We start from the raw sequence: 26,748 nt of genomic DNA on the forward strand, positions 1-26,748 counted from the left end.
AGAAGCTGGGACAGAAGAACAGGAGCTCACCCCATTGTGTGGATTCGAACCACCAACCTTCATCAGCAAGCCGAAGAGACATTGTGGTTTAGACCACAGCGTTACCCGCTCCCTTGGAAAGCCCACAAGCACCATGAGGGTGCAATACCATTCTCCCATTTAGCAAGTGCAACCACAGAGCCATTTCTCCCTTACCCCACACTCGAATTCCCAGACCAGAGCCACCCTCATTTGCTTGGAGCACCCACCCCACAATTCACAACATTCACAGACTATTCTTCTGAGAGCACTGCCAGCTCCTGCCAGTCCTCTACGATATCCAGTGCTTCCTGCCCAAAGGCCCTGTCCTTAAGAACCACCACCACAAGGGCAAGACATACTGCCTATCTGATCATAGCAGCCTCCAGCCAATGCTGCCACTCTTGCAGGCCATGGCGCAGTGGTTTTGGGCTGGGGAAGTGGTGGGGCCCAGGACTGGAGGAGGCCTTTACCCAGGCTTCCTGAGCAGCTGGCCTGGCACTTCCCAGATAAGCTTCCCTTGCACAGGTCCAGCAACAAAGGTTCAGAGCTTACGTTCACTGGAACAAAAAGCCAAGCAGTCCCTGTCTGCTACCTCAGCAGGAGTGCAGGCCACTGATGTATCCATGTGTCCAATGTTCTGCCAGAGCATATACTGTCGACACCAGCAGTGCGGAGGGACAATATTTTGACTTGGGTCCGATCCTGGATGTACCTTCCAGTAGGATGGCAGTTCCTCTGTGCTTGGTGAGGCCACTGCTTGCCATACTCCTGCTCATCTCTTTGCCTGTGCTGAACTGTGTCTACGTCACAGATGAAGGTAAGATTACAAACTGCTACTACTGTCCATGGTTTAGGGCAGAGCTTTCCAAACTTTTCATGGTGGTAACATACTTTTTAGACATTCTTCATTTCACAAAACAGTCATTCGGTTTTACTAGCAAACCAGAGATTAAACTAGCCCCTTTCCTGCCCTGGGAGGAGCTTGGGGTACATTAGCAGAACACACCTACATGCTGCAGCCGACACACTAATGTGTCGCGACACAATTTGGAAAGCTCTGGTTTAGGGGAAAAGGTGAGGATGAAGCATGGCTTTTGTTACTTTTTTTGTGGCCCTATAACCTCATTAGGAAAGCCAGGCAGGTGAACATTCTTGTGGACGAAAGGCATCTGGGCAGGGGGGATGGGATGGGGCTTTCTGGAAGCACCACAACAACCAGCTTCCCTGGATTAGGGTTTCCAATTTCTGATCAAAAATGCCCTCCAGGCTTTTGATCACTGTGGCATGCAGATGTCATCAGGCAAGGCTTCTCACAATGCAGTGATGAAAGAAGACACTCTTTTCAAACTATTCTCTACCGTGCCCTTATTAAAACATAACTCTGGACTGTACCATGTGGGATCAGGAAACTTTGGAATAAATGAAGCTCTTCCATACTTGTGGATCAAGGTCCACCTTGGCTGCTGCAGAAGGAGGGTTAGGAGAAAATCCTTTCATGTCCTATGCCAGGACGAGGCCCAGCACAGAAAACTATAGATCCCAGAACTATAAGTGCTGAAAATTGTAGCTCTGTTGAGATAAACTACAGTTCCCGGGATTCTTTGGGGAAAGTCCTGTGCTTAATATGTATGGTATATTCACAGCCTCAGAGATCTACCTGCACACCTCCACCAAAGCGTTTCCTCTGTACATTATTCAGGGACACCAGTCAACAGAAGAGCAAGGAACATTGGTATGTGGAAAGATGGAATAGGTTACGAAGGCTCAAAGTGAATGCGGGTACCGAAAGCGCCAAATTGTTTCCTGTCCAGATCAATGCAGTTCTTTACTAGGATCAGCTATTAAGTGCAGTCTTTCCAGATGATGAGAATTTTCCTCACCACAGTTCTCAATTAGGGAGAAACAAGATCTGACTAGAATTCAGGTTTGTTTTTCCAACACCCGTTATTCTTCAATGTCCTTTGTATAGAGTGGTTGTGTTTCCTCCCTTCTTCTGTGGGGGCACCGGGGTGGGGGGACAGGGACATAAAAAAGACACTGACCAAGAGTGCTGTCTATGTTCAAAACTTGAATAGCTCATCAGCAGATACACATAACCGCTTGATCAGTGAGCTTTTCAGCTTTTGCTGATGGATATGATACTGTTAGAAATACTACAAGGACAGAAATTCTTCTTTGACTTAGCATGAATCATAAACCTCAAATTGTTTAAGGGTAAGATGTAAAATTATTGACTAAATATATACAGCGGTACCTCGGGTTACATACGCTTCAGGTTACATACGCTTCAGGTTAAAGACTCCGCTAACCCAGAAATAGTACCTCGGGTTAAGAACCTTGCTTCAGGATGAGAACAGAAATCGTGCTCCGGCGGCACGGCAACAGCAGGAGACCCTATTAGCTAAAGTGGTGCTTCAGGTTAAGAACAGTTTCAGGTTAAGAACGGACCTCTGGAACGAATTAAGTACTTAACCCAAGGTACAACTGTATAGTATTCCAGATTTCACAGATATCCTATGTCCTGCAGTGTTACTTCCCGAACCCTTAATTCTGATGGTATAATTCATTTTACCTTCTTGCATTGTTTGTTCCTACAGAATTATTGATCCCCTTGATTTCTTTGTTTCCCTCTCAAATCTTTTAAAATTAGGGCTCCCTCCAGATGTCCTTTTTATTGTGTATTTGTCATTACCCATGATTCTGCCTGCAAAAGCGTCACGGTGAACCTATACTGCTTTGTTTCCAGTCAATGCCTGTCCCATAGTCTCCTGCTTTCCTTTCTCACTGGGATTCTAGATACAATATTTACCCTTATAAGACACTCCTGAAACACTGTGGGAGGGAAAAGCAGCTAGTGAATTATTTTCGTGGGGATGGGTTAATGAACCCTGTTACTTCTCCACTCAAAATCTTAGCGTCTTGAGACTACTTTTTTTAAAGTCATTGTTTTCATTGCATTTGCGTATAATGTGTAGTTTGCTCCCTTATCTTGCTTCCTCCCACTCTCACTGGGAGTTCTATCTCCCTGGGACAGGAAGCTGCTCCCCCCGCCCCAAGTTTGCCACAAAACCACATGGCTATTTTGGGATGTTTGTGAACACTTCCTGGCAGCAAATACTTTGGGGTGGTGGTAATCATTAGCTCCCCCTTTCCCTAATCCTTTCCCAACCCACTCAAACAACTGTGTTGCCAATATGGATGTTCACATAAAAAAACAGAAACAGAATGACAACATTTAGGGTCAGTACCGTTTGCATTTGTGGGTTATGAAAATCAGTACTGTTAGATGGATGTGTGGTGTACAAAAATGAAAATACATTATAGAAGGGATGAGGAACCTATGGCCCTCCAGAGGTTGCTGGCCTACAACTCCCATCAGCCCTAAACATTGGCCATGCTGGCTGAACTAATGGGAGGTGGAGTACAACAGGTCCTCATTCTTGCATTATAGAGAAAATTAATACTGTTGGGGGGAGCATTTTAATGAGCCACTAAGCTTCATGGCAGAAGAGGGTCATAACAGGGCCAGTGACTGCAGGCTGCACCACCCACCCACCCCAAGATGCAGGGCGGGGTCTTTGCATGTTACCTGGTACGTCCTTATTCAGAGAATTACACCCAAACATTCAGGTTGGTGCCAAAGAATGAGAGCGTGGAGGTGCACTTTGAATAACCACAGCCAGCCCCCCACCTTTATTGAGCAACTTCTTGCACCTCACCCCACACCCACGTAATTTAAAATTAACCAACATTATTTGATCCCTTCACGTGGCTAACTTTTATCTAGATCATCAGCCGTTCTCCTCAGCAGAAACTAGTTTGTCAGCTTCTAAGACTGTATGAACCCCCCACCCCTCACCCCATTTGCTCTGCAGTCATCATTATACTCCCACTGCTTGTTTGGGAAGTGGCAAAGCCCACATTATTCACAACCCGTATCTCTCTTGTGGTTTGTTATGAAATAAATACTGTGTTTTGGTGCATTTTCCCACACACCTGCTTTGAACCAAATTGAGAAAAAGAACCACCTAGTTGCATTTCAAGCCAGTGATGTGTACACAGCCTAACACGCATTTCTCTCCACTGCAGTGTGTCTTCTGGAAATTCTATCATGCATTTGATAAGGATATTTGATTTTATATCCCTTCCCTCCCCATTATCATAGCTACCTCACCCCTGTGTTGGCAAACAGGATCTCTGCCCCGACCCCCTCCCAAGGCTAACTGTAGCATGGAGTGGGGGAAATTTTGTTGTAATCACTAAGGGGAGAAGGGTTAAATTTCACCACCACCACCCCAACATGCTGTGTTCCCAATGAACATTGCTGCTTGGCACTTGCAATTTTTTAAAAAAACAATGTTAGAGAAACCATTAGCATCATGTGTAGTTACAGGTAGGTAGTTCTGTTGGTCTGCCGTAGTCAAAACAATTTTTCCTGATTTTCCTAGCACACTGAAGAAAGGCCCTACAGGAGTGGTGCCTTCTCCCCTTCTGAAACTTCCCCACCCCCAAAGACTTGAGCATGGCTATAAAACTCTTATTCCAAGCTGACTGGAGCCCTGGAGAGAAGCACAACCCGTGACAGGCTGTGGTGACTTACTGGCCATTTCTTACAGCTTGTGCTTGTACAAACACTTGTATTAATCTCTATGACCACAGTTCTATTTGCCATGCACTTGCTTCCTCTCATCTCACAGTCCAGATGACTTTGGGTATTTGTGGTTACAATTGTTGCCCTAGTCAGCTTGAAGACTTATGCAAGCTTCTTTATCTTTCTTTCTTTCTTTCTTTCTTTCTTTCTTTCTTTCTCTCTTTCTCTCTTTCTCTCTTTCTCTCTTTCTCTCTTTCTCTCTTTCTCTCTCTCCCCACACAGAGGCTGATCTATTGGCTGAAACAGCTCAGGACATCTTCTGCTTTTCTCGCACCTTTGAGGATCTCACTTGCTTTTGGGATGAACCAGCACATGTGGATGGGGCATATCGGCGCTTCTTCTATACATACAAAGGGTGAGAGGTTTTTATACATGGCTATGATCCATAGTCCAGGCTGCCTGGAAGGTGCCCAGTAGAAGAATACTGCAGCTCCTTGAGGTTTCCCACTGCCCACTCTCTTCATCTCCACAGAGACAGAAGCCGAGAATGCACTCTGCGGTCAGCAAAGCACAGTGATGGAGGCTGGCGCCATGTCTGCATCTTCCCCAGGAACCATCAGGATATTCTGCTCTTTGCAGAACTCCACGTCGAGGTGTTAGACACCATTAGTAATCACACCACTCGCTCTCAGGATCTCTCAGTGGCGTCTGTTGGTAAGCCTTCCTTCGGATTTGAGAAGCAAGGAAATGTGGCGTGACATTAAAAACAATTTTTAAACACTTAACAATCACAAAACATGTGATGGCTCCTGAAAATATGTATCTCAGGTGTCATCCTTAGGACATGGTCCTAAATCCCACCCACCACTGGCAGGGCTTGTTGAGTGGTACAGCCATCACTGCATCAGGATTCCACCACTCACAGATATAGCATTAGCAAGCTTCCTGTCTGCACACACATTTGGAGGGCAAAAGGGGGACAGCCGAGTGAAGGGACACCTCTGCCTAATCCAGACCCCAGCCTGGCAAACAACAACCAACAGTACTGAGGATGAGGCCATATGTATCTCCCTGGGAAGGAAGTTCAAAGGGGTGGGGCACTGGCACCTGCCAGCCCAACAACTCTTGCTGGTGGATCAGGGAGCAGAGCCTGCCCTAAGGATCTCACAGTAAAATCTGAGCATGAGGAGGAAAGCCAGAGGCAAAGGGAAGGGTGGACAAAGTGGAGGTCACATAAATAAGAAATGAAGTTACACCTACTTAAGCTTCACACTTGAGGATGTGACGCCATCAAATTCTTGCAAACTTTCATTTCTACATTTGGCTCTGTCCATATGGCTGCCCTTTTCCTAGAGGCTAAGAAGTAGTGCATCCGGCCAGAATGTGGATGCCTAGATTGACATACTTGTCCCATACCACCAGAGCTTGCCCTTGCTAGCTGGAGAACTGCAGCCCACCTTTCTGCTGCTTTGTTGCTGCGTGCTGCAGTCCCAAGAAAGCAACCTTGCAGCAGACGCAGCCAAGTCCCCAGCATTCTTGCTTGCCTCTGCAGATTCCTGCACTCCCAGTTGTGACTACCACACAGAGAAGCATTCCACTGTAAATATACTGCATATACAGGAGAAATGTAACAAATCCACATATTATGTATTTATTAGAACACTACTTGGGGATTTACTGTTGCTTCAGAGATTGAAACAATGGTAATATTTACTGCACCACTTAAGTGTTGAAATTATATCTTCATCTGTCTTTGTTTGTAAATCCCATAGTTTTCTATCTACGTTTGTAAATCCCACAATTGTCTATCTATGCTTAGGTCTGATTGCTCCACCAATGAATGTAACAGTGGTGTGGCCTGGAGTGGCACGACAGTTGCACGTAGCCTGGACCCCCCCACCTTTCCACTATGCAGACTTCTTGGCCTATGAGGTTCTTTACAGTGCTGAAGGCTCCACAGAGCCACCATCCAGGGTATGGCTTATATGGGGCAGGGGAGGTTGTGGTGTATGACACCTGCAGGGCAGCTGGCTGTGTCTAAAACTCTAAGCAGGACACCAAGCTCTGTGGCTATCAAGTAGGGGTGAAGGAGCAGTTCAATGCGGTTTGCATTTATAGGTGAGCCTACTTATTTGCACATTCTGCAACACTACACGAACCTTTGAACCCTACAATTCTATGATCCTATGAAAACACAGACATCCTTCCAAATTCAGAATTCTCTGAATTTTGCAGTGCAGTTTCCAGCCAAATAGTGTGTACAAAAACACAAATACTAGGGTAAAATGTGCCTACAAATGCACATATTACTGAAAATAGCATACAAAAATGCATTAGATAAGGGAAAACACCTTTGCCAAAATGTGTGTATTATGCAAATGAAGCAGCGTAAAAGGGGAGAAATTTGCAGTAAAGTGTTGCTAAATTTTCATGAGCACTTGTCGTTAAACAATTTGCAAACAGATGAGCTATCGGGGGAAACTACTTCCACTAATCCTTACATGTGCCTGATTCCATCCCTCATAGATGGAAGTGAAGAACAGCCATACATGCCGCCTCAGAGACCTGCTCCCTGGGCACTGCTACCACATCCAAGTGCGCACCAAGCCTGATGGCCTCTCTCTTGATGGGCTCTGGGGACCATGGTCTCCAGTAGTATTAGCAGAGACACCCCATCTCCCTGGTAAGGGTCCTGTTGTTTGGTAAACAGTTGTCATGGGGATCTTAGTTGCATTACTTTCGAACAATGCACTATGACTGCATACATATTGTTGCACGCCACCCCAATCTCCAAGCAGTGTGAGTTTCAAGTTGTTTCAGGTGCTTACCCAGGGTTTGGTTTCCTCAGAATGAGGGACATTGGAGACTGTAGTGTCTTTAGGATACATGGTTTAGTTATTCTTTCTATATAGCTCTGTTTCTCCATAATAACTTATTTGGACTAGTGCCTAGATGTAGAGGTGAAACGGATACAGGGCGAGGGGGAGTTGAGGTTGAATCCTGGCAAGATGAAAGCACTGTGGGTGAGTGGTTCTCATGTTAATTGCCTACCCTGGATGGGGTTGCATTCCCCCTGGAGGAGAAAGTTCACAGTCCGTGGGTTCTTCTCAATCTAGCTTTGTCACTGGGAGTCCAGGTAGCCCCAATGGCTACAAGTGCCTTTTATCAGCTGCAATTGGAATGGCAGGTGTGTCCATTCCTTGACTGGGAAAGCTTGGTCACAGTAGTTAATGTACTGGTTACTTCAAGACTGGAATTCCATATTGCACTCTATGTGGGGCCTCCCTTGTGCTTAATTCAGAAGCTACAGTTAGTACAGAGTGCTGTGGTACAATTGCTGGCAGGAAACTCTCCTCAGAGAGATCTGCACTGGTAGCCAATTTGCTGCCAGGCCAAGTCCAAAGTGTTACTGTTAGTCTATCAAGGGGAGAGGCCTCTTTGGCCCAGGTCCTGCTTGTGGGTTCCCCACAGGCACCTGGTTGGCCACTATGGGAACAGGTTGCTGTGTTAGATGGACTACTGGGCTGATCCTGCAGATACTACCAGTTTTTATGTGGTAACACTAGGTAATATGAAATGCTTCCAAGAAGCACTTGTTAAATCTTCAAAGCTTTATTGCTTTACAATAAAGAGCAAACACCAGAATATGCCAATCACAAAAAAGAAATGCTTATTAAACTATGAAAGGTAATATATGAAATGCTTCCAGGAGATGCTTGTTGAATTATGAAAGGTAATAAGCACCTGGACTAATTAAAACAGCATACATCTCCCTTGCAAAATAAGAGATGAAGAGCAATAGGAGTATCCAACTGAATCTTCACTGACTTCCTCAGAGGAAGGTAAATCTCACTGCTGTTGTAATCTGTATTTTGACCCAATAAAGTTTTTCATTAGATTTCTATCCCACTCTTCCTCCCCAAGGAGATCTGGGCAGCTCCTTTTAAGAAATAGAACCCCATAAAAAGAAGTGTCCAGGCACCAGAATTCCTAGAGGCATATATCTGAGCACCTGTTGCCATCAGGGTGGAACCTATGCCTTCCCCACCGTATTTTTGCCATCTCTTTGTATTGTAAATAGTTGTTTCACCAATGCTGACATAAATTGATATGTGCAAAAAGCAACAACCATTTATTTCCGTCAGGGAGGTGGTAGTGGCAGTGATGCTGATCTCTAGTAAGGCAAGGGGAGCTGAGGTGGCCTTGGTAGGAACAGGGGCCTGAGGAAAGAGGAGCAGAAAGAGGGAGGAAAAGGCCATCCATCTTGGGTGTGCCACAGTGGCCAGGTGAAGGCCAGGATCTGTCTTTAATGTGAGGGTGCAGAGGATGTCCATGTGTTGTCTATGAAGGCAGGGTGGTGAGGAGGCAGAGGACTGGTTTGGGAAGAAATGGGTAGAGGCAGGAACCAGTAGCAAGCAAGCAAGCAAGATCTTCACTGTTGCAACAGAGTCCCCCCCCCCCCTGTCCCGCTGCAGGAAGGTAAGGACCTAGAACCAAAGTGTATAACAGCTTTTAAAGGCTTTAGAAATTGCACAACCCCTTAGCCAAAGACCACCCAAAAGCATCATACAACCGTCACAGAAACAGGCGGTCTACAACATAAATTTGAGAGTTTGGCTTGTCTCCTGTTTCTCAAGATACCTGATAATGCTTGCTGACTTGCATTACCTTTGCCAGTTGGGGCCATCTTTTGAAATAGTATGTACCCTAGTTTCTGAAACCATTGTCACAGACCTCTCCCCTATTCATAAACAAAGTGTGCTCTTTTGAGTGAATTTGAAGGATTTGTAAGTGAAAAGAACCATTGGGGAAGGTTTTTCCACGGTATTTCCTTCTGCAGAGAAATATTTGGGGTCTAAAATATCTCAGGCATGTGGTTTATGTACTTAAGTTTTATTTATGACACCTTAGAATTCTTATGACAATTCCACATTGTATTTAAAAGATGCTGTCTTACTCCTGATTCCTCTCACTCTCTGTTCTGCCAAGAGGAAATTGGCCTGCAGTGCTTCACTCCTGACCTACGCCAATTGCGCTGCTGGTGGAAGTGGGAGGCCACAGAACCTGGCCCCTCTCAAAGCATATTGTACTGGGCAGAAGAGAACAGCAGAAATTCAAGGTGACACAACAACACCCCGCCCCCAAATCCTGGGCTGTCCTGCTGCCATAGTTATGATTGCTGGTGTCCACCGTTCATCCTCCAAAACACCCCTGCCTCCCCCTCAACTCTCACATGTCCACAATAGGCAAAGCTCTGAATCAGCATTGCCTCTGAATTCACCCAAGGCTGCCCCCAAATATTCATATCATCTAGTCCAACCCCATACCAACCAGGGAAATGAGGTGGGTCACTTTTGCCTATGTGGTCTTGCACATGTCCAGGGACCTTCTTTTTTAAAGATGTGTACGCAAAGTACCTGTGTAAGAAGTAAAAAGGTAGTGGAGGCAGAGGAGGAAGAATGATTGAGAGAAGGGACAAAAAAGAAATCCTGGGTATTTTTCATCAGGCTCTGCCCATTAATGCATACGGCAAGCACCAAAATAGCAATGAATCTATTGACTGGGAGGAAACTGGAGTGTGCGGGCATTTGTGAGCCAACCATACATGCAAAAAGAAAAAATGAGCTTCAAATGACCTGTTTGCAAGATAATGCCTCTGTGTGGACATAGCTTCTGTTGATATAGCTGACTCCATCCTCACTCTTGGTTTCCAGAATGCAAACCTGGCAGAAGTGTGAGGGGAAAGAAGAGGAGATTAAGCCCCACTATGACCGCCATAACCAGACATGCACCTTCCAGCCTAGCAACACAAGTTATATCTCTGTCCTGGTGATTCTCAGCCAGGGACAGCAAGAAGTCAACTACTTGAAAGAGCCATTCCAACTGCACCATGTTGGTAAGAATCTCCAACATGTCTGGGCCACGGCACCATGGCTGCTGTCAGTCTGCATTTGGAGGGTAGCAAACTGTCCTGAAGAGCAGGAGCATCAGGCGGTGTATAGTGCTGTTTGCACTGCATTGGGCCTCTGCTGCTTCTGCAAACTGAGCTGACTTGACCAGCCATCTCTCTGCCTCTGATTACAGTACTCACTGCTCCACCAAGCATCCTGCAAGTCACTGTAGACAGAGGTGTGCTAAAGCTGGAGTGGGCACCACCACTGGAAGAATTAGCTGAACATATGGTGTATCAGATACAGTATGCAGAACAAGACATCTCAAAATGGAAGGTAATATAAAAATGTATGAGGAATGCATGAGAGAGTATTAGGACCACACATCTTTTGCATTAGATACCCTTTTTTCCCCTTTCAGTACTAGAGCACAACTGGAAACATAAGGGAAGTGCCTTTGATAAAAACACATAGCTTTTCCCAGGAAACACTCCTTGGCAACAGCTGAAAAAAAGGAAAGGAAAGAAAGGCTAATCCAGTTGCAGGCTGCATTAATAGAGCCATAGTTTCCAAAATGAGAAGCAATAGCTCCATTTTATTTTGCACCAGGACCTCATCTGGATTACTGTGTGCAGTGCTGGGCTCCTCACTTTTAAGCTATAGACAATATGTAATGAGTTCAGTGGAAGGCAATGAATCAGTGTCAATAGCATGAATTATGCTCCACCCCCAGCCATCACCATTGTTCTAGGAGACAAGCACAAGCTGAAGGGATGTGTGTCATTGTTGGAATGTTCAGTCACCAAAGTGATCTCTGTTTATACATGTCCTGAGGCATGTGAGACCACAGAAAAGAGCTAAGGCTATAAAACAGCTTTTATAGAACATGTTATTTTTGCAGCTCAGATACAGTGGCTATGGGGTTCTGACCCAGTTCTTCTGAAGTAGCCAATTATATATCAAGGAGCTCACCTGATCCTGCCTCACCCAACAGGGCCCAAACTTCCATCTTCCAGTCTATGGTGCCCCTGGTCTTTCACTCAGTTCCTCCAGACTGTTCAGCGTTGTGGGGTGAGATGCAATCACATACTGGCAAAATTAAGTTGCACAGTTCAAGTGAATTTGGTGTGCTGGAAAGGGTGGGCTAACAGTTGTTTGATACAGTGTCATCTGACCTCTCTGCAAACAAATTGGAATGAATATTCAATAAATAGCTAATATCATCTAACCTCCATGTAAATCACTGATCTTCAACTGGTAGGTCAGGACCCTGCGGTTCAGCCTCTCTCAATGTTCTCAAAGATGTTGAACTACAATTCCTATGATTCCTAGCCAGTGTGGCCAATGGTCAGGGATGAGGGGAGTTGTAGTTCAAGAACATCTGGAGACTCAAGGTTGAGAAAGGCTGCTTTAGTTGACAATGGACTGATCTAAGGTGGGTCACAACAAGAGCACTCCCACCATGCAAATATATGGCAAAAGATTAAGAAATGGGTTCTCAAATGCATATTGGGGTTAAAAGTGGATCCTGAGTCTGATAAGGTTGAAGATACTTGCTGTAAACAATTCAGAGAGAATGCTAAATGCCTGGAAGCAACCCAGGTCAATTATCTTTTATAATTACACTGCTCCATTTTGTCATTAAAAAGCCTTTGATCAACATGCCAGGGTTTTCCAAAGAGGTTTGTGAACTTTCTGATACAATTGCCCTCAACCCTTGTAGAGCTGTCTTCTGGCAGCAGGATTTCTGGCAAGTTCATGATAAAACCAAGAGATGCTGCTTTCTTTCTTTTTTTTTTTTGCACTAGTTGCAATTTGCAGACCATCTTCAAGGGCAGTGTCACATGCCATACTGCCATATCTGGCTTATGAATTCAAGGCAATCAGCCAGATGGGAAAAGTTTAAACAAAGGGACTTAAAGATGCTACATCCTCCAGTTTTTCAACACAAACAAAGCCTTTCACAAAGTGGGGGAGTGAGTGTGAGAAAGAGACCCATGTTAGAAGTTTGTACTGGGATCAGATGAGTGATGCTTGAGGACCAGCAAATACAGAGCAAAAGCAGTCTCACAGCTCTGACCCAGATAGCACAACTGCTCTAGGTTCTGGATGTGAATCTAACCAGCTAAGCACACCTCATGGGGCTATTCTCTGGACAGACTCTGCAGGTGCAGTACTCAAACAGCAGTGAAATTCATCTGGCAGCCGGGGGCCACTGCTGCCTTCAGCTTCGTGCTCAGCCAGATGGACAGAAGTTCCAAGGGAACTGGAGTGTATGGTCAGAACATGTGTGCACTGATGTCCCACCTGATTCAGGTAAGAGACCACAAGTAGAAATGTAGGGTTGGATACAGGCAGTGTTTTTTTCTAAAAAGAAATGTTTAGGGGTACTCTCATTTTCCTACTCATATTGAAATACTGCCCCTCAAAGAGGCCAAACTTAAATTCACAAAACGTTTAGGGTTATGCGTACCTCTGCATCCCCTGAGGCCCAAATGGGCATTCAGAAAAGAGCTGACATAGTTTGGTAACACAGCTTCACCCTTTGTATCTTCCCTAGGTTCAACCATCTTAAATGTGACACCTGCTCTGTTGCTCTGTGCAGGGCTTGTATTGGGGCTGGGCTGCATCTTCCTGTCCATTCACAGGTAAATTTACATCATCTAGCATTCACCTTCAATACTTAGTTTTATTTTGGGAGCTAGTTGCAAATTGGAGAAACTGTTATGGACACCATGCACAGACAATAATCACAACCGTGCACATGAATGTATAGTAAACACACACACTCCCACCTTCACCAGCAATTAGGCTTGGAAAAAACCATTTTTGCTCCCCTGCCTCCCACATCAGAGATATCTTCCTAGAGTGCAGCTGGAAAGGAAGTTTGTACACATGCATCCAGGAAGTTCACTCACATACACATATCCTGCAACAATTAGGTTTGAGCAAAGTCTCCTATTGGAGCCAAGAGAGGACTTTTTCCATTCCTATTTGCAAAATGTCCCTCCCCTAATGCAATTAGGCATGAAAAAAGCCCTCTATTAGCTCTAGTCTAGTAGTAGACTTTGTTCAAACCTAATTGCAGAGGAGGAGGTTTAAAGCTGGGGAGAATTAACTCCCCTCCCCAGCTATCACCCTCAACATTGAAAGCTCACCTCACCCCACTGGTGGTGCCATGATTAGGCTACTATTAGCTACAATAGTAGGGTTCTTTCAAATTGCTCAGGGTTGGGGTGGGCTGGGGTTGACGTAAGACCAGGGGTAGGAAACCTAAGGCCTGGGGGCCGGATGTGGCCCAATCACCTTCTCAATCCGGCCCACGGATGGTCTGGGAATCAACGTGCTTTTATGAGTAGAATGTGTGCTTTTATTTAAAATGCATCTCTGGGTTATATTTGGGACCTGCCTGGTGTTTTTACATGAGTAGAATGTGTGCTTTTATTTAAAATGCGTCTCTGGGTTATTTGTGGGGCATAGGAATTCGTTCATTACCCCCCCCCTCCAATATAATCCGGCCCACCACATGGTCTGAGGGACAGTGGACCAGCCCACGGCTGAAAAAGGTTGCTGACCCCTGTGTAAGACCAAAACAAAAAAACACACTTTGGGATGGGGCTGTGATAGAGGCAGATTTGCTTCTATTGAGATCAGCTGGTTTCCCTAAATTTCACATGCTCATTGTTCCTTGTTAAGCAGTCTGAAACAAAAGCTCTGGCCGCCCATCCCAGACCTTCACCACGTCCTGGATGGATTCCTTGAGGACAATGGAAAGCACCAGGTGAGGCCTTCCTCTTCCATACAGGCACCAACACTAATGTTGTTGGTGGATAGGACAGGAGACCAGAGTAATCATTTTTAAAGGTGGTGAACAGTATGGCTGCCTTACTGTCTTCCAGTTCTGTTTTGATGGGAGCCTGCTTCAAGTTTGCAAGGCTTCATGACTGACATGAAAACATCAGGCATAAGTTTCATAACTCTAATTAGTCTTTTCCTTGATGCAGATTTATAAATCCTGAATTGTGATTTGTAAATGTTGTCATAGTGGAAGTTTAAGAGACAGCATACTTTGTCTGAAGCAGCATTAAGAGTCATTTTAACGTGGCGAGTCAGAATACACCAAAATAGGGTATCTAACAGTGACAAAGAGGGCTATAAATACAGAACCATGAAACTGACATTTCTCTCTGCCTTATTTCTTATAGTTTCCAGCAGAATTGCATTAATTCCCATAACAAAATCTCATGCTGATGTTGCTTCTGTCAGCTATCCTCTCCCCAGGGAGATTTTCTGTCTGAAGTTGGGATGGCAAATATGTGCCCCCAGGTATTTTGTAATAGGAGTGTTAACATGTACACAGAGATAAGTATGCATGTACACATTTACCTCCACACTGTAGATTGGAGAGGGTGAAGCCCAGGGACATTTTTGTGTTTCTGATGCTGCTTCCTTCCCATCTTCCAGGTGAATGCTTTCTTCTGCAACAAAACTTTAGAGGACACACCTTTGACTTGCCTGCTGGAAGTCCTGTCTGAGATACCCCTGGAAACACATAGCAGTAGCCCTCTCCTAGATAGTACTCATCTGCACCAGACAGAAAGGGACACCCAGGCTTCTTCACACTTGTACTACATGGTGCCAAGTCCTAACAATCCCCAAGGGAATAATAATGAAAATGAGTATTTTGGTGCCACTGATGATGGACATGACACGCTCTCACTGCCCTTGGAACATGATCTACACATAACTTCGGAACTGAAGGTCCAGCTAAGTATCTTCACCTTGTTCAGCACACCACTTTTGGCTCCTGACACAAAAGAGGAAAGAAGATGGGAAACTTCTGGGGACGAGTCTGTGTCTGCCACACACATATCAAACCAGTCTTACCTGCTCGTGGGCTGACTGTACATGCTCATTAGAGGGTGGCAACAAGAAATTATGTGGTTCTGTAGATTTTTGCAGAAGATATTCTCAGCTGCTGCAAGGAAGGCATTTTGCCAATTCCTGCACATTGAATCTGTTTCCTGTCCTTAGCAGCTGATTGCATTAGGCTGAGGGATAAAAGTAAAACCTGATTGGGAGATATACCCACATGGTAACTGGTACTCAAGGGCCATCATATATATTTCCAAATGCAGTGCAATTCCTAAGAAACTACACCCTACTGATTTACCCATTTGATTTTTATAGCACGAGAGCCAGAGATAGCTGCAAAAAGCCATTTAGGACTTTCCACAACATGGAGAAGTAAACTGGCCGTTGCATGGGATGTTATGCCGATTATGAGAGCCAATCACAGCAATACGTGCTGAGCATAGAAATGCATATAATCTGTGGCTACTTAGTCTTAATGCGGTAACTCACAACATGTTGATAGGCCACACTGTAAAAATCAACTTAATCTATTCTGCCTTTGACTTCATTTTACATCACGAGCCACAACTCTCCTACAGCAGGGGAGTCACTATAATTACTGGCACTTGGATTGTGACCAGGTATTAGTGCATAGAATAATGTTTAGTAGTGCAACTTTTGTAAAAGCACACTCACTGTGGCCCCCTCAGTGCAAAGCCACGGAAATATGTAGGAGGTGGAGTTTTTGCAAGAGTATTCAGGATGGGATGGTTTTGAAACATAACACACAGGGCTTTCCAAAGGGACTCATTGCTCAAACGCCTCTTAAAATGTAAGGGTGTGGCTGAGCTTAGCATTTCGTCTTCAGACACATGTATATACTACCTTGTTCTTCCCTGTATATTGCTTTGTACAGTCTGTGTTGGTGATTATACTATAGATAAAGAATAAAATCCCATTGGCTCTGAAGAGGTTTTACTTCATGAGATTACAAATTGCTTACACTGAAAATAACCAGTCTTGCACCGCACAACACCTTAAAAAGCATTGGTCTGTTTGTGTCAAGCCTAACATTCTGGGAGCAATCTATCCTGGCCAATATTATCCCACTTCCAACCGTAGAGGCTAATTTAGTGCAAAGCAGAAGAGCTTACATTTATTCCCAGCAATTAACCATATCACTTATGCTCAAACTGACTTTCTTGCACTTCAGGTCTGTCTACTGTTAAAATCAAAAGGCCTGTTAGTTTAAATGCAAACAGCTGGATTTAAGCAATTTGTGGATCACAGCATGCATTGCACAACTGGTTATTCAGATCTTCCTCAACAAGGCAGCCTGCAATCTTCCCCAGTCTACTCAAGGTTTGAGACAAGACTCTAGTTTTTTTGAGGTGTGATGCCAGAGTTGGGTTCCCAGGCCAAAGTTGAAAGCGCAGCAGTCTTTGTTGTTTTTATTCCACAGGCATGGAACCCTCTAGTTACTAGTCTAGTAGTTACTTGATGGCATTTGAAGGTCAGAAGTCAAGCACATCTTGTACTAGAGATCAAATGCAGCATTTAACCCTCACTGCTACAGGGGCGGTAAGGGGCAGACAGATTTGTAAGTGCCAGGGCTTGACAATCTTGGCTAAGCTCTGTTACTATCCTTGCAGCTTTGTCTTAATAGGTGTTGCAACTCAGAACTTTGAGGGGTGGGATTCCCTGTTGAAAAGTCGGAGCCTGTCCTGAGGATCTCTTTAGTGAGCTCTCAGCACAGGAACCAACTCCTAGGGGCTGAGGTCCCTTTGCACTCCTCCCAAGTTGATGGGCATTGCCATTCAAATGGTGGGCGTGTGCTGCATCATGTGATTGATTAGGTGGGGCGGGGCTTACCTAAGCCCCCCAAAATATTTTAGTCAAGTTGCCACCCCTGGCTCTCAGGAAGCGTTCCTGTGGTAGAGCACATGCGATGCATGCAAGAGGTCCCTGGTTCAATTGTTGCGAATTCACGTTGGGCTGGGAAAACACTTTGTCCTCGAACTCTGAGGAGCCGTAGTGTAGACCAGTACAGTGGTACCTCGGGTTACATACACTTCAGGTTACAGACTCCGCTAACCCAGAAATATTACCTCGGGTTAAGAACTTTGCTTCAGGATGAGAACAGAAATTAGGCAGCAGCGGCAGCAGGAGGCCCCATTAACCAAACTGGTGCTTCAGGTTAAGAACAGTTTCAGGTTAAGAATGGACCTCCAGAACGAATTAAGATCTTAACCCGAGGTACCACTGTACTGCGCAAGGTGGCCCAGCGGCCTGAGTCAATACAAGGCAGCTGTTGCAGAGACGACCAAAGGCAATCACTTTCCCGAATGGCCCTGTATAAATTGGAGAGTTGGGCAGGATCCGCCCTACGAATTCCACCACGTGGCTCAGAGTCCTCAGTCGCAGACGGCTCATTAGGGAAGCAGCGACTTCGGAGAGCTCTGACCGCACCACCTGCACCCGCCCGGGATGCCTCGGCGGGCGATGCGCACGCGCGAAACATTCCGCGGCCCTCTCGCGACTGAGCCGTAGCGGACGTGCGGTTCCAAACCTCGGTTGGAATTTTGGAACGTTATTGCGGAGTCCGGCGCCATGGCAACCCCGCTGCCCTCTCCCTCCTCCCCACCGCCGCCACCGCCGCTAGGCATCATGGGAAGCGCCCGCACTCAGGAAAACGCCCCTGCTTTATCCGTGGAGCCGCACGGCTCCCTCCCAGAGACCTGCCCTAGCAGAGCCCCGCCTCCTCGCCGTCGGAGAGCCAATGAGAGAGACGAAGGCTGCCCGTTGGCCTCGGCTTCCCGGCGGCCGGCGCGTTCGAAACGGCCAATCGCTGCTCGGAGAGGCGAATTTAAATCGTGAATGGCGGAAGGGCTCGGCAGAGTTTCCTCCAGATCGAGAAAAAAGGTGAGTCCGGTTTGTTTGCCTCCAGGCGGCCCGCTGCGTCGCTCTTGGAGCCTCTCCGCACCCGCCTGGCTTCCCTCGATCTCCTCGCCGCCTGTAGGGCTTTTTCCTGCCCCCCATCTCCGCCGCGTGGCCCGGGGTGGGGCTGCCCACCCTGCACGGGAGCTTCCCGGGGCTGGGTGGTGCAGTAGACCACGCCGAGATAGAAAGAAGGTACCCCTGCCACTCTTTTTAGTGCCGCTGTTGAAAACGGCTGGGGTCGCAAGGCATCTTATAAAAGCAGTGCACCCTTTCAGGAAACCTCCGGGGGTCGTAAAGTACGAAGAAACTTCCTTATTGCTACGTCGTTTCCACTTAGATGCAGAACCTGTGTCTTCAGGTGGAGGCTCCCATGGGTCGATGCTGTTGCATGGGGTGCAGAGTCGGGGAGTTCCTTTGCATTTAGAAAAGTAAATTTTGATGGGAAGGGGGTGCAATATGGCCTTTCTTGAAAAACGCAGCTTTCTATATAGAGGAGCATTCAAATGTGTGAGCCTCCATCTGATCCGAATTTAGACTTGCTAGCTTAGGGCTAGGCCAAACTGACTGGGAATGGGGAATAACACGCGTGCTCACCCAACCCTACTGCAGATGTGTATTGCCTGGTCTCTGTTGGCCTTTTGTTTGCAGCTGCTATTTATTTTATCTGGCTTTATCCTCACAGCGCCCTATTCACATGGCACAGTTCCTGTTTGAGAGTGACTTGCACGGGCTGTTGAAGCTAGATGCCCCTATTCCCAATGTCCCTCCTGCCCGATGGCAGCGCAAAGCCAAGGAGGCTGCTGCCGCCAGCTCTGGACATACCCCAGATGCTACAGCTCCTTCACCTATGAAGCCAGCTAACAGACCTCACAGCACAAGCAAGACCCCCTCCAAGACACCAGGTAAGACTCCTGTTGTATCTTATGAGGGTGAGGACACATCTTAATGTTTGAGGCTATGGGTTGACCTAGCATATGTCATTAGCTTGTCTTGTGGTTTTCCCCCAACTAGATGTTGGGAGTGGCCTATCCACTACATCCCTTGATGGCACTGTGGAATAGTCACAGAAGTACTCCTTTCTATGAATCAAAACTTATCTATCAATAGATGCAATAGATTTTTTGCTGTTTCTCCATCTTGTAGGCAAGTCTGGTTCTAAAGCACAAAACACTCCAAACAAAACTGGAGGGGACAGATACATTCCTAATCGCAGCGCTATGCAAATGGATGTGGCCAGCTTCCTCTTGACAAAAGAGGAGTCCGCTGATGATACTCCCACCAAGAAGGTGAGTTTGTGATATTAAAGAACTGTTCCTCGTGCAAGCCATATAGAAATGGTGCAGGGAGATATTGGCACCCAATAATTGGCAAAGCAGGCTTCCTGACAGTAGGTTAGCAGCTGTAAAGAGACAGGTGATAATACATGCTAGATTTCTGAAACCCAGCTATTATACAGGCCATTTTGCTCATATTAGCTACAAAATCAAGAATGACCAGTACACAATCCTAGGCTGTGATTTATGGGTAGCTAAGTAAATAACTCAAGCTATGTGATACAGGGCAGGAGAGCCTATTTCAGCCAAAGATTGGATTTGAACTTGTCCACATTTCCAGGGGTTGCTTTCTAGCAGTAGGAAGGGCAAACCAAACAAATTCCACAAGAGAGAAAATGCATGTGCCTCTTCTCTCCCTTGTCACAAGCAGGTAGCACACATGTATGCTTGCACCTCTGCTAGCTCTTTAGAGAGGATCTCTTAAGTTCATGCAGAGAGATTGTATATCCAATCTTAGTGTTAAGCATCTCATCCAAGATCAGAGTTTTTAGGTAAAAGGTAGCATTTCTCTTCATCCCCCCCTCCAGTGCCAGTGAGGGTGGATGGAAATGCTGCTCTTTACTCTTATCTCCAATCTTAGGATGGTGGTGTTTAGCGGATAAAATTACAGAAGATTGACCAATCTTCACCTGCTTCCTGCTTTACAGTATATTGGCTTGTGTGGGTGACGGTGAGGTAAGATGTTATGCCATACAAACCTTCCAGCTCTGATTTGGCTCTTGTTGCTCATGTCAGCCTGCAGGCATATAATTGCTTAGCTGTCTATACTGTAAGAGCAAGGGAGCTGGGAACCTTTTGCCTTCCAGATGTTATGGGACTCAAAACTCCCATAAGTCCCTGCCAGCATGGCATGTGGCTAGGGCTGATGGGAATTCGAGGTCAGCAACATCTGGAGGGATAATAGGTTTTCCATTCTTGTTGTATGACAAACTACTAATTAATTTTAATTTTTTTAATGGGCCTGCTTTTCCAACCCAAGGAGCATCAGAAAGCCTGGGCAATGAACCTGAATGGCTTTGATGTAGAAGAGGCAAAAATCCTGCGACTGAGTGGAAAGCCTCAGAATGCCCCTGAAGGTAGGACCAGATGCTTTCCTTGTGGGTGAAAGACACTGAAGGTATTTTTGTTGTTTAGTCGTGTCCGACTCTTCGTGACCCCATGAACCAGAGCACGACGGGCACTCCTGTCTTCCACTGCCTCCTGCAGTTTGGTCAGACTCATTTTAGTAGCTTCGAGAACACTGTCCAACCATCTTGTCCTCTGTCGTCCCCTTCTCCTTGTGCCCTCCATATTTCCCAACATCAGGGTCTTTTTAGATGGTAGAAATAGCAAGGATTCTAAAGGGATGCCCTAAATGGCTTTGGCCCAGTATACCTAAAGGAGCGTCTCCACTGCCATCGTTCTACCCGGACACTGAGGTCCAGCTCCCAGGGCCTTTTGGCAATTCCCTCCATGCAAGAAGTGAGGTTACAGGGAACCAGGCAGAGGGCCTTCTTGGTGGTGGCGCCCATCCTGTGGAAAGCCCTCCCACCAGATGTCAAGGAAATAAACAACCATCTGACTTTTAGAAGACATCTGAAGGCAACCCTGTTTAGGGAAGTTTTTAATGTTTGATGTTTTATTGTGTTTTTAATGTTCTGTTGGGAACCGCCCAGAGTAGCTGAGGAAACCCAGCCAGATGGGTGGGATATAAATAAAAAATTATTATTATTATCATTTTATTATGCTATGGTGGTGCTTCCTGATAATCTAGTTCATGCGGATGGCACCCTCGCCCTGCTATGCTGTGACTTCAGAGTGAGAATTGTTCAAGGCAATTATGCCTTCCTGAGTGGTAGGAAAGTAGTATTGCCAGTCTGCAGCCTAGCAGTGACTCCGGTTTATAGGCTACCGCTTGTGTAATTCTGTATTATGCTAGTAAAACAAGGTGGTTTGCTTGCATTTTGTTCAAGCTATTAGGATTGTGCTGGTTCGGGTCACCAACCAGAACCCATAGTCTTTCACATGAAACAGCAGCAGGGAAGTCCTTTTTTTTTTTAAAAAAAAAAAAAATAGAATTAACCTCCTTGATGCAGTGCGCTCTTGTACATGTTTATTTGGAGGTTCCATTTTCCTCAGTGGAGCTCTCTCCTACATATGTATGCAAAGGGTTGCACCCTTAGCTTGAAAGAGCAGCATACCTCAAGTGCAGTGCCTGTGAGGAGGAAGCTTCTCTTGCAGATGGTTTGATCTGTTCATGGTGTGGTGGTGGCCTACCGCAGTTGCTTTGCATTTTGACAGAATTAGCTGAAAACCCAGATGTGTTAGAAGACTTATTAGGCCTTTCAGCAGCTGGGGTAAATGAGTTGAAACTAGATCTATGTCAACTACAGTGGAAGCAAATACATGGTTGACTTTGGTTTGGGCTGCGTAATCATGGTCACTCTTCCCCACCCCAGGATACCAGAACAATCTCAAAGTGCTCTACAGCCAGAAGAACACACCAGGCTCCTCTCGGAAGAATGGTAGATACATAGCCTCCATGTCAGACCGTATTCTGGATGCCCCAGACATCCGCAACGACTACTGTAAGTAGCTACAGTGCTTGTATTTTATAGGATCCCTGTCAGTTCTGCAATGATGTAACGTGTTGCAGAAGACTTATGCCTCCATGTGGTATTTGCCTTGGCTACTGTGGGTGGAGAGGGAGGGGTTGTTAGAGGAATCGGAGCCATGTCAGGCCTTACAATGGGGGGTGGGGAGGTGTGCAGAGGAGGAAGGGGCTAGTGGCGATTCATCTATTGTTTTAGATCTGAACCTCATCGACTGGAGCGCCCTCAACTTCCTGGCTGTGGCTCTGGATAAAACAGTGTATCTGTGGAACTATGAGTCCCGAGAAATAATCCAGCTCATGCAGATGGAACACCCAGATGACTACATCTCCTCTGTGTCTTGGATCAAAGAGGGAAACTACCTTGCAATTGGCACAAGTAACGCAGAGGTTCAGGTAGGGGTTATGCCTCTTTAATTACTTGATTAAGCATTGTTGACTTGACTACTTGCCAAGGGGCATGGTTTACAGAGATACTCATGATCTCTACCAGAAGTTCATAGAATCTTAAGAGTTGCGAGGGACCCAAGGGTCATCTAGTCCAACCCCTTGCAATGCAGAAATCTGTGTTATGTGGTTACTCTTTGGGGCCACGAGCTACGAGCAGGTACCCGGCAGGTTGTGGGAACTACTGAAGTGTGGGTATGTTCGTGGTTGAGGCATGACTGAGCCTCCTTGAGGCATGACTTTGAGGGCCATGGCTTGGTTGCATTTCTCCAATTGATTTTAAATGGTTTCGGCAAAGTGGGCTTGTCTTGGTATATACTCTTCTCCATTTCCAACCCCCCTGGCAATACTCGAGTTTAGCCAGATGGTTGTACTAATTATTGTCTGTGGTGATTCTAGTTATGGGACATCCAGCAGAAGAAGCGTCTACGAAACATGGTCAGTCACTCATCCCGTGTGAGCTCCCTGAGCTGGAACAGCCACATTCTATCCAGGTATGGCCCAAATCCCAGACAAAAGGGATTCATGAGAGCATTACTTGCTTAGGCTCAGCCTATCTGCAGGACTGTATTCTTCTATACAAACCTGGCTATGCTCTGAGATCTTTGAGGGAGGCCCTTCTGTCACGCCACCCTCACAAGCATGTTTGGTGGTGATGCGGGTGGGGCTTCTTGATGGCTGCTTGCAGACTTTGGAGCCCCCTTCCTAGAGAGGCCAGACCTGGCTCCCTCCTTGTCCTTCTGCTGGCAGGTGAAGACTTTTACTCCAGTAGGCTTCTGAGAACTGACTGTTTTTTAGGAAAGGGCTTTTAATAGTATTGTTGTTTCTACTAGTTTTTTAAAAATATTTTTATGTAGTTTAATATTATTGTTTAATTTCCATTTATTATCTTTTATGTGTGTGTCACTTTATTGTCTTTATTCATGCTTGAGGCCTGGTTCTGGGGGAAAAGGCAGGATATAAATATAACAGCAGGAGTACAGCAAAACTGCCTTCTCTGGAACTTTTTTTTCTTTCCTAAGTGAAGAGGTGATATTGGTTGTCCTTAACACTTGAATTTGGGTTTATATACTAAATCTTATGCCTCTCTTAACAGCGGGTCACGGACCGGTCACATTCATCATCATGATGTTCGTGTGGCAGAGCACCATGTGGCAACACTTGCTGGCCATACGCAAGAAGTGTGTGGGCTCAAGTGGTCACCTGATGGTCGCTATCTGGCCAGTGGAGGAAATGATAACCTGGTAAATGTCTGGCCAAGCATCCAAGGGGATAGTGGATCATTTCAGCCTGTGCAGACTTTCACGCAGCATCAAGGAGCTGTTAAGGTAAGTAGTTCTTTATGTAGGAGGCACTTGACATGTTGCTGGCAATAGGGAAGATTAACCTAAGACACCTTTCTTCTAGGCTGTAGCTTGGAGTCCATGGCAGTCTAATGTGCTGGCAACAGGAGGTGGAACAAGTGACCGGCATATAAGGATCTGGAGTGTGTGCTCGGGTACCTGCCTCAATACAGTAGATGCACAGTCTCAGGTAGGTTCACCTAGTATTCTCAATGGAAAATAAAGAGCAGTTCAGCATTGGATACTAAGCTGATGCTCAGTCTCTTCAATTTATATATGAGCATGTATTTGGGCTCTTGGTACTCACTGTTTTATGTCTGACAGGTGTGTGCAGTACTTTGGTCTGCAAACTACAAAGAACTTGTGTCTGGTCATGGCTTTGCCCAGAACCAGCTCGTGGTATGGAAATACCCATCCATGTCCAAGGTCACAGAGTTAAAAGGTGAGTTGAGATAGATGTTATGGAAATGGCTGAAGTACCAGATTTAGCCAACTTCTAATTTGTGGGTATTGCTGCCTTCATATAATGGAAACAGCCACACATGCATTGTTCCTTCCACTTGTCTGCTGGAAATGGCACACCTTTGTTTTTAATATTCCCCAGGTCACACAGCTAGAGTGCTAAGCCTGACTATGAGTCCAGACGGGTCCACAGTGGCATCAGCAGCAGCAGATGAAACACTGAGGCTCTGGCGGTGTTTCGAGCTGGACCCAGCCCGTAAGAAGGAGAAAGACAGCAGCACCAAGAGTAGCATTATCCATCAAGGCATCCGCTGAGCCCACTCTCTAACCTATTGCTTTGTGTACAGAATTTTAAACAATTTAATAAATATTTCACTCTCACTTAAGAAATGGGGTTGGTGCATGGGGTTGATATCTAGGATAGGATAAAAGCAACAGACTGATATATCAAAGTGGATTTAATTGTTGCTGGCTATCTGGCCTGTATCATTTGTAATAAACCAAATAAACTGATGGAAGACCAGAGTGCTTATCTTAAATCTAGTGTTTCTGATGTTTCCCAAGAGAATATGCAGCCCTAGCCTATACAGACAACAGATACACAAAGTATGAGATGTGTTGAAAATGAGGTTTTTAATGTTTTGAAGTAAACAAATGATAAGGTATCTAGTACTGTGCATCAAGGTGTATGGAAATAGTCATGAGCAATTATCATCTTGGGTGTAGCTAAGGTGCCCATCAGTAGCTGGGCTACTGACAGTGATACAACATGCACTTTCTACCAAGGGCTGTTTAATTCCTTATAGGGCTAAGAAGTGGCTACAAAAGCACTTATGGGGGCTGTAAGACCTTATTGTGGCGGAATAGTTGGATCAAGCTACTCTGATAATCTGGTTTCTAGATTGTATTCTTGTTCAAATGCTTGCAGTATATATTCTTTCTCCCATACAAATACTGTTCTTATCAATTAAAAAAGGATCCTTGCTGCTGTGTACTAAAACTTTGTAAGATTTGAGGATAAACAGTGTATGGTGAAACGTATACATAGCGCTATATAATACTTGGTGATTGAATCCTATTGGATCTCTTTAGATTCCCCACCCACACCCAAAAGCTTAAAACTATTTAATAGAGTAGCAGGAAGTAGAAACTGTTTGATATGTGCACATAGCTGAAGATAGGAAACATGGGCCACTTAGCTAGAATCAATATCAGAAAGTAGGGAGGGCAACGGGCTACCTTTGTTGTGCACTTTATAGGATTGGATATTGGAAGGAGGTTGTGCTTCTGGGCCTGGGATGATAGTAACTAAGAATGCCTGTATTTTACTGCGGAAAAGCTGGAGCTGAATTAGTGAAGGCAGTTTACTACCAGGAACTGAGCTGTGCAGGCAGGCCCTGACAGTGAGGAATGTTTCTGTCTGCCTCATTCCCTTTACAATTTCCCCCCATCCCCAACTATAGACCAAGGAAGTAGATGCATCCATGAAGTTTTAAAGTCCTTGTGCATCTCTCTTTACAGCATATTTTAATACATGTAACCTGTCACTTCCAGCATATAAACAGATGAGATGATTAAATTCAGAGGATGGGTTGCAGCTCCATGGTAGAGAATCTTTTGCATGCATTGGTGCTGGGTTCAACTGCTGCCATCTCTAGCTAGGGCCTGTCTGAAACCACAGAGAGCCACTGCTGGTCAGTGTATATCGGTGGTTCACAATTGGTGGCCTGTGGATGATGGAGGGTCCGCAGCTCCATTCGTGTAACAAAAACTACCAGACATATCAAAATTTTCAATGGTAGGGGGTCCATGACTTGGCTTTTGAAAAACAAGGGATCTGCAGTACTTGGCTAATTGGATATCACTGGTGTAGATAATGGTTGATTAAAATCGTCACAACTGGGTAGCTTCTTATACTTTAAAAGCTAATTTAGGTGCCCCCTCACAGTGTGATCCTATACACATCAGCTACACACAGCTCTTTTTAAATGGGACTTGCTGCCATAGCCTACCTACAAGCAGGAACACTTGCAGGATATCTGCAACTAAACTTCCTGTTGTATTTTAGGAGGTATATAGTATTTGAAATCTGTAGATTATCTCAAAAGGTTCCTTCTGCCAATGATTCCATGAAATACAGAATGGCTGTCACAACTTCAGATGGTAAGAGAAGCTAACATCAGTAAAGGGAATTTGCTTCTGCGGCCTTATCTAAATTGGGATGGACAGCAGTCTCTTGGTCTGTGTCTGAGATATGAAAACTAGGGCTTGTGCA

General features: G+C 45.5%; 2 protein-coding genes and 1 long non-coding RNA gene across 6 annotated transcripts; 2 read left to right on the forward strand and 1 right to left on the reverse strand.

Annotated features, from left to right (window-relative positions):
• Positions 1 to 73: 73 nt before the first annotated feature.
• Positions 74 to 16,326, forward strand: MPL (MPL proto-oncogene, thrombopoietin receptor). Of its 2 annotated transcripts, none has more exons than XM_083445723.1 (12): positions 74 to 838; positions 4,895 to 5,027; positions 5,145 to 5,326; positions 6,432 to 6,586; positions 7,139 to 7,295; positions 9,602 to 9,731; positions 10,327 to 10,508; positions 10,697 to 10,839; positions 12,663 to 12,819; positions 13,064 to 13,151; positions 14,200 to 14,284; positions 14,968 to 16,326. In XM_083445723.1, exons 1-12 carry the CDS (start codon positions 637 to 639, stop codon positions 15,403 to 15,405), a joined length of 2,052 nt encoding a protein of 683 aa, XP_083301849.1. In that variant the 5' UTR covers positions 74 to 636; the 3' UTR covers positions 15,406 to 16,326. The 2 variants fall into 2 exon arrangements, with proteins under 2 accessions (XP_083301849.1, XP_083301850.1); XM_083445724.1 differs by having other exon boundaries at positions 76 to 838; positions 14,203 to 14,284.
• Positions 5,218 to 15,529, reverse strand: LOC310679983. Of its 3 annotated transcripts, XR_014512584.1 has the most exons (6): positions 15,391 to 15,529; positions 11,476 to 11,682; positions 10,249 to 10,335; positions 7,664 to 7,781; positions 6,018 to 6,186; positions 5,218 to 5,336 (listed from the first exon to the last, which is right to left on the reverse strand). It is a non-coding gene; the product is annotated as an uncharacterized lncRNA (long non-coding RNA). The 3 variants fall into 3 exon arrangements; XR_014512583.1 differs by lacking the exon at positions 7,664 to 7,781 and having other exon boundaries at positions 6,018 to 6,209; XR_014512585.1 differs by lacking the exons at positions 7,664 to 7,781; positions 15,391 to 15,529 and adding an exon at positions 14,890 to 15,000 and having other exon boundaries at positions 6,018 to 6,209.
• A 1,571-nt stretch (positions 16,327 to 17,897) lies between the features above and the next one.
• Positions 17,898 to 24,984, forward strand: CDC20 (cell division cycle 20). Its single transcript, XM_083445778.1, has 11 exons — positions 17,898 to 18,279; positions 18,980 to 19,199; positions 19,441 to 19,583; positions 20,611 to 20,707; positions 22,070 to 22,198; positions 22,421 to 22,617; positions 23,068 to 23,162; positions 23,765 to 23,996; positions 24,076 to 24,201; positions 24,336 to 24,453; positions 24,616 to 24,984. The coding sequence occupies exons 1-11, from the start codon at positions 18,235 to 18,237 to the stop codon at positions 24,786 to 24,788; spliced, it is 1,575 nt and encodes a 524-aa protein (XP_083301904.1). The 5' UTR covers positions 17,898 to 18,234; the 3' UTR covers positions 24,789 to 24,984.
• The last annotated feature ends 1,764 nt before the right edge of the window (positions 24,985 to 26,748 follow it).

Source organism: Podarcis tiliguerta, assembly GCF_965153285.1.
Source record: "Podarcis tiliguerta genome assembly, chromosome: 6".
NCBI classification, from domain to species: Eukaryota; Metazoa; Chordata; class Lepidosauria; order Squamata; family Lacertidae; genus Podarcis; species Podarcis tiliguerta.

Bases quoted from the DNA above. Each gene is read 5' to 3' on its own strand.
- MPL (XM_083445723.1), top strand. From the start codon at position 637: ATGTATCCATGTGTCCAATGTTCTGCCAGAGCATATACTGTCGACACC. The intron at 10,840-12,662 runs GTAATATAAAAA...TTCTCTGGACAG, and splicing joins AAGACATCTCAAAATGGAAG to ACTCTGCAGGTGCAGTACTC. The intron at 13,152-14,199 runs GTAAATTTACAT...TTCCTTGTTAAG, and splicing joins ATCTTCCTGTCCATTCACAG to CAGTCTGAAACAAAAGCTCT.
- CDC20 (XM_083445778.1), top strand. From the start codon at position 18,235: ATGGCGGAAGGGCTCGGCAGAGTTTCCTCCAGATCGAGAAAAAAG. The intron at 19,584-20,610 runs GTGAGTTTGTGA...TTCCAACCCAAG, and splicing joins ATGATACTCCCACCAAGAAG to GAGCATCAGAAAGCCTGGGC. The intron at 22,618-23,067 runs GTAGGGGTTATG...TGGTGATTCTAG, and splicing joins CAAGTAACGCAGAGGTTCAG to TTATGGGACATCCAGCAGAA.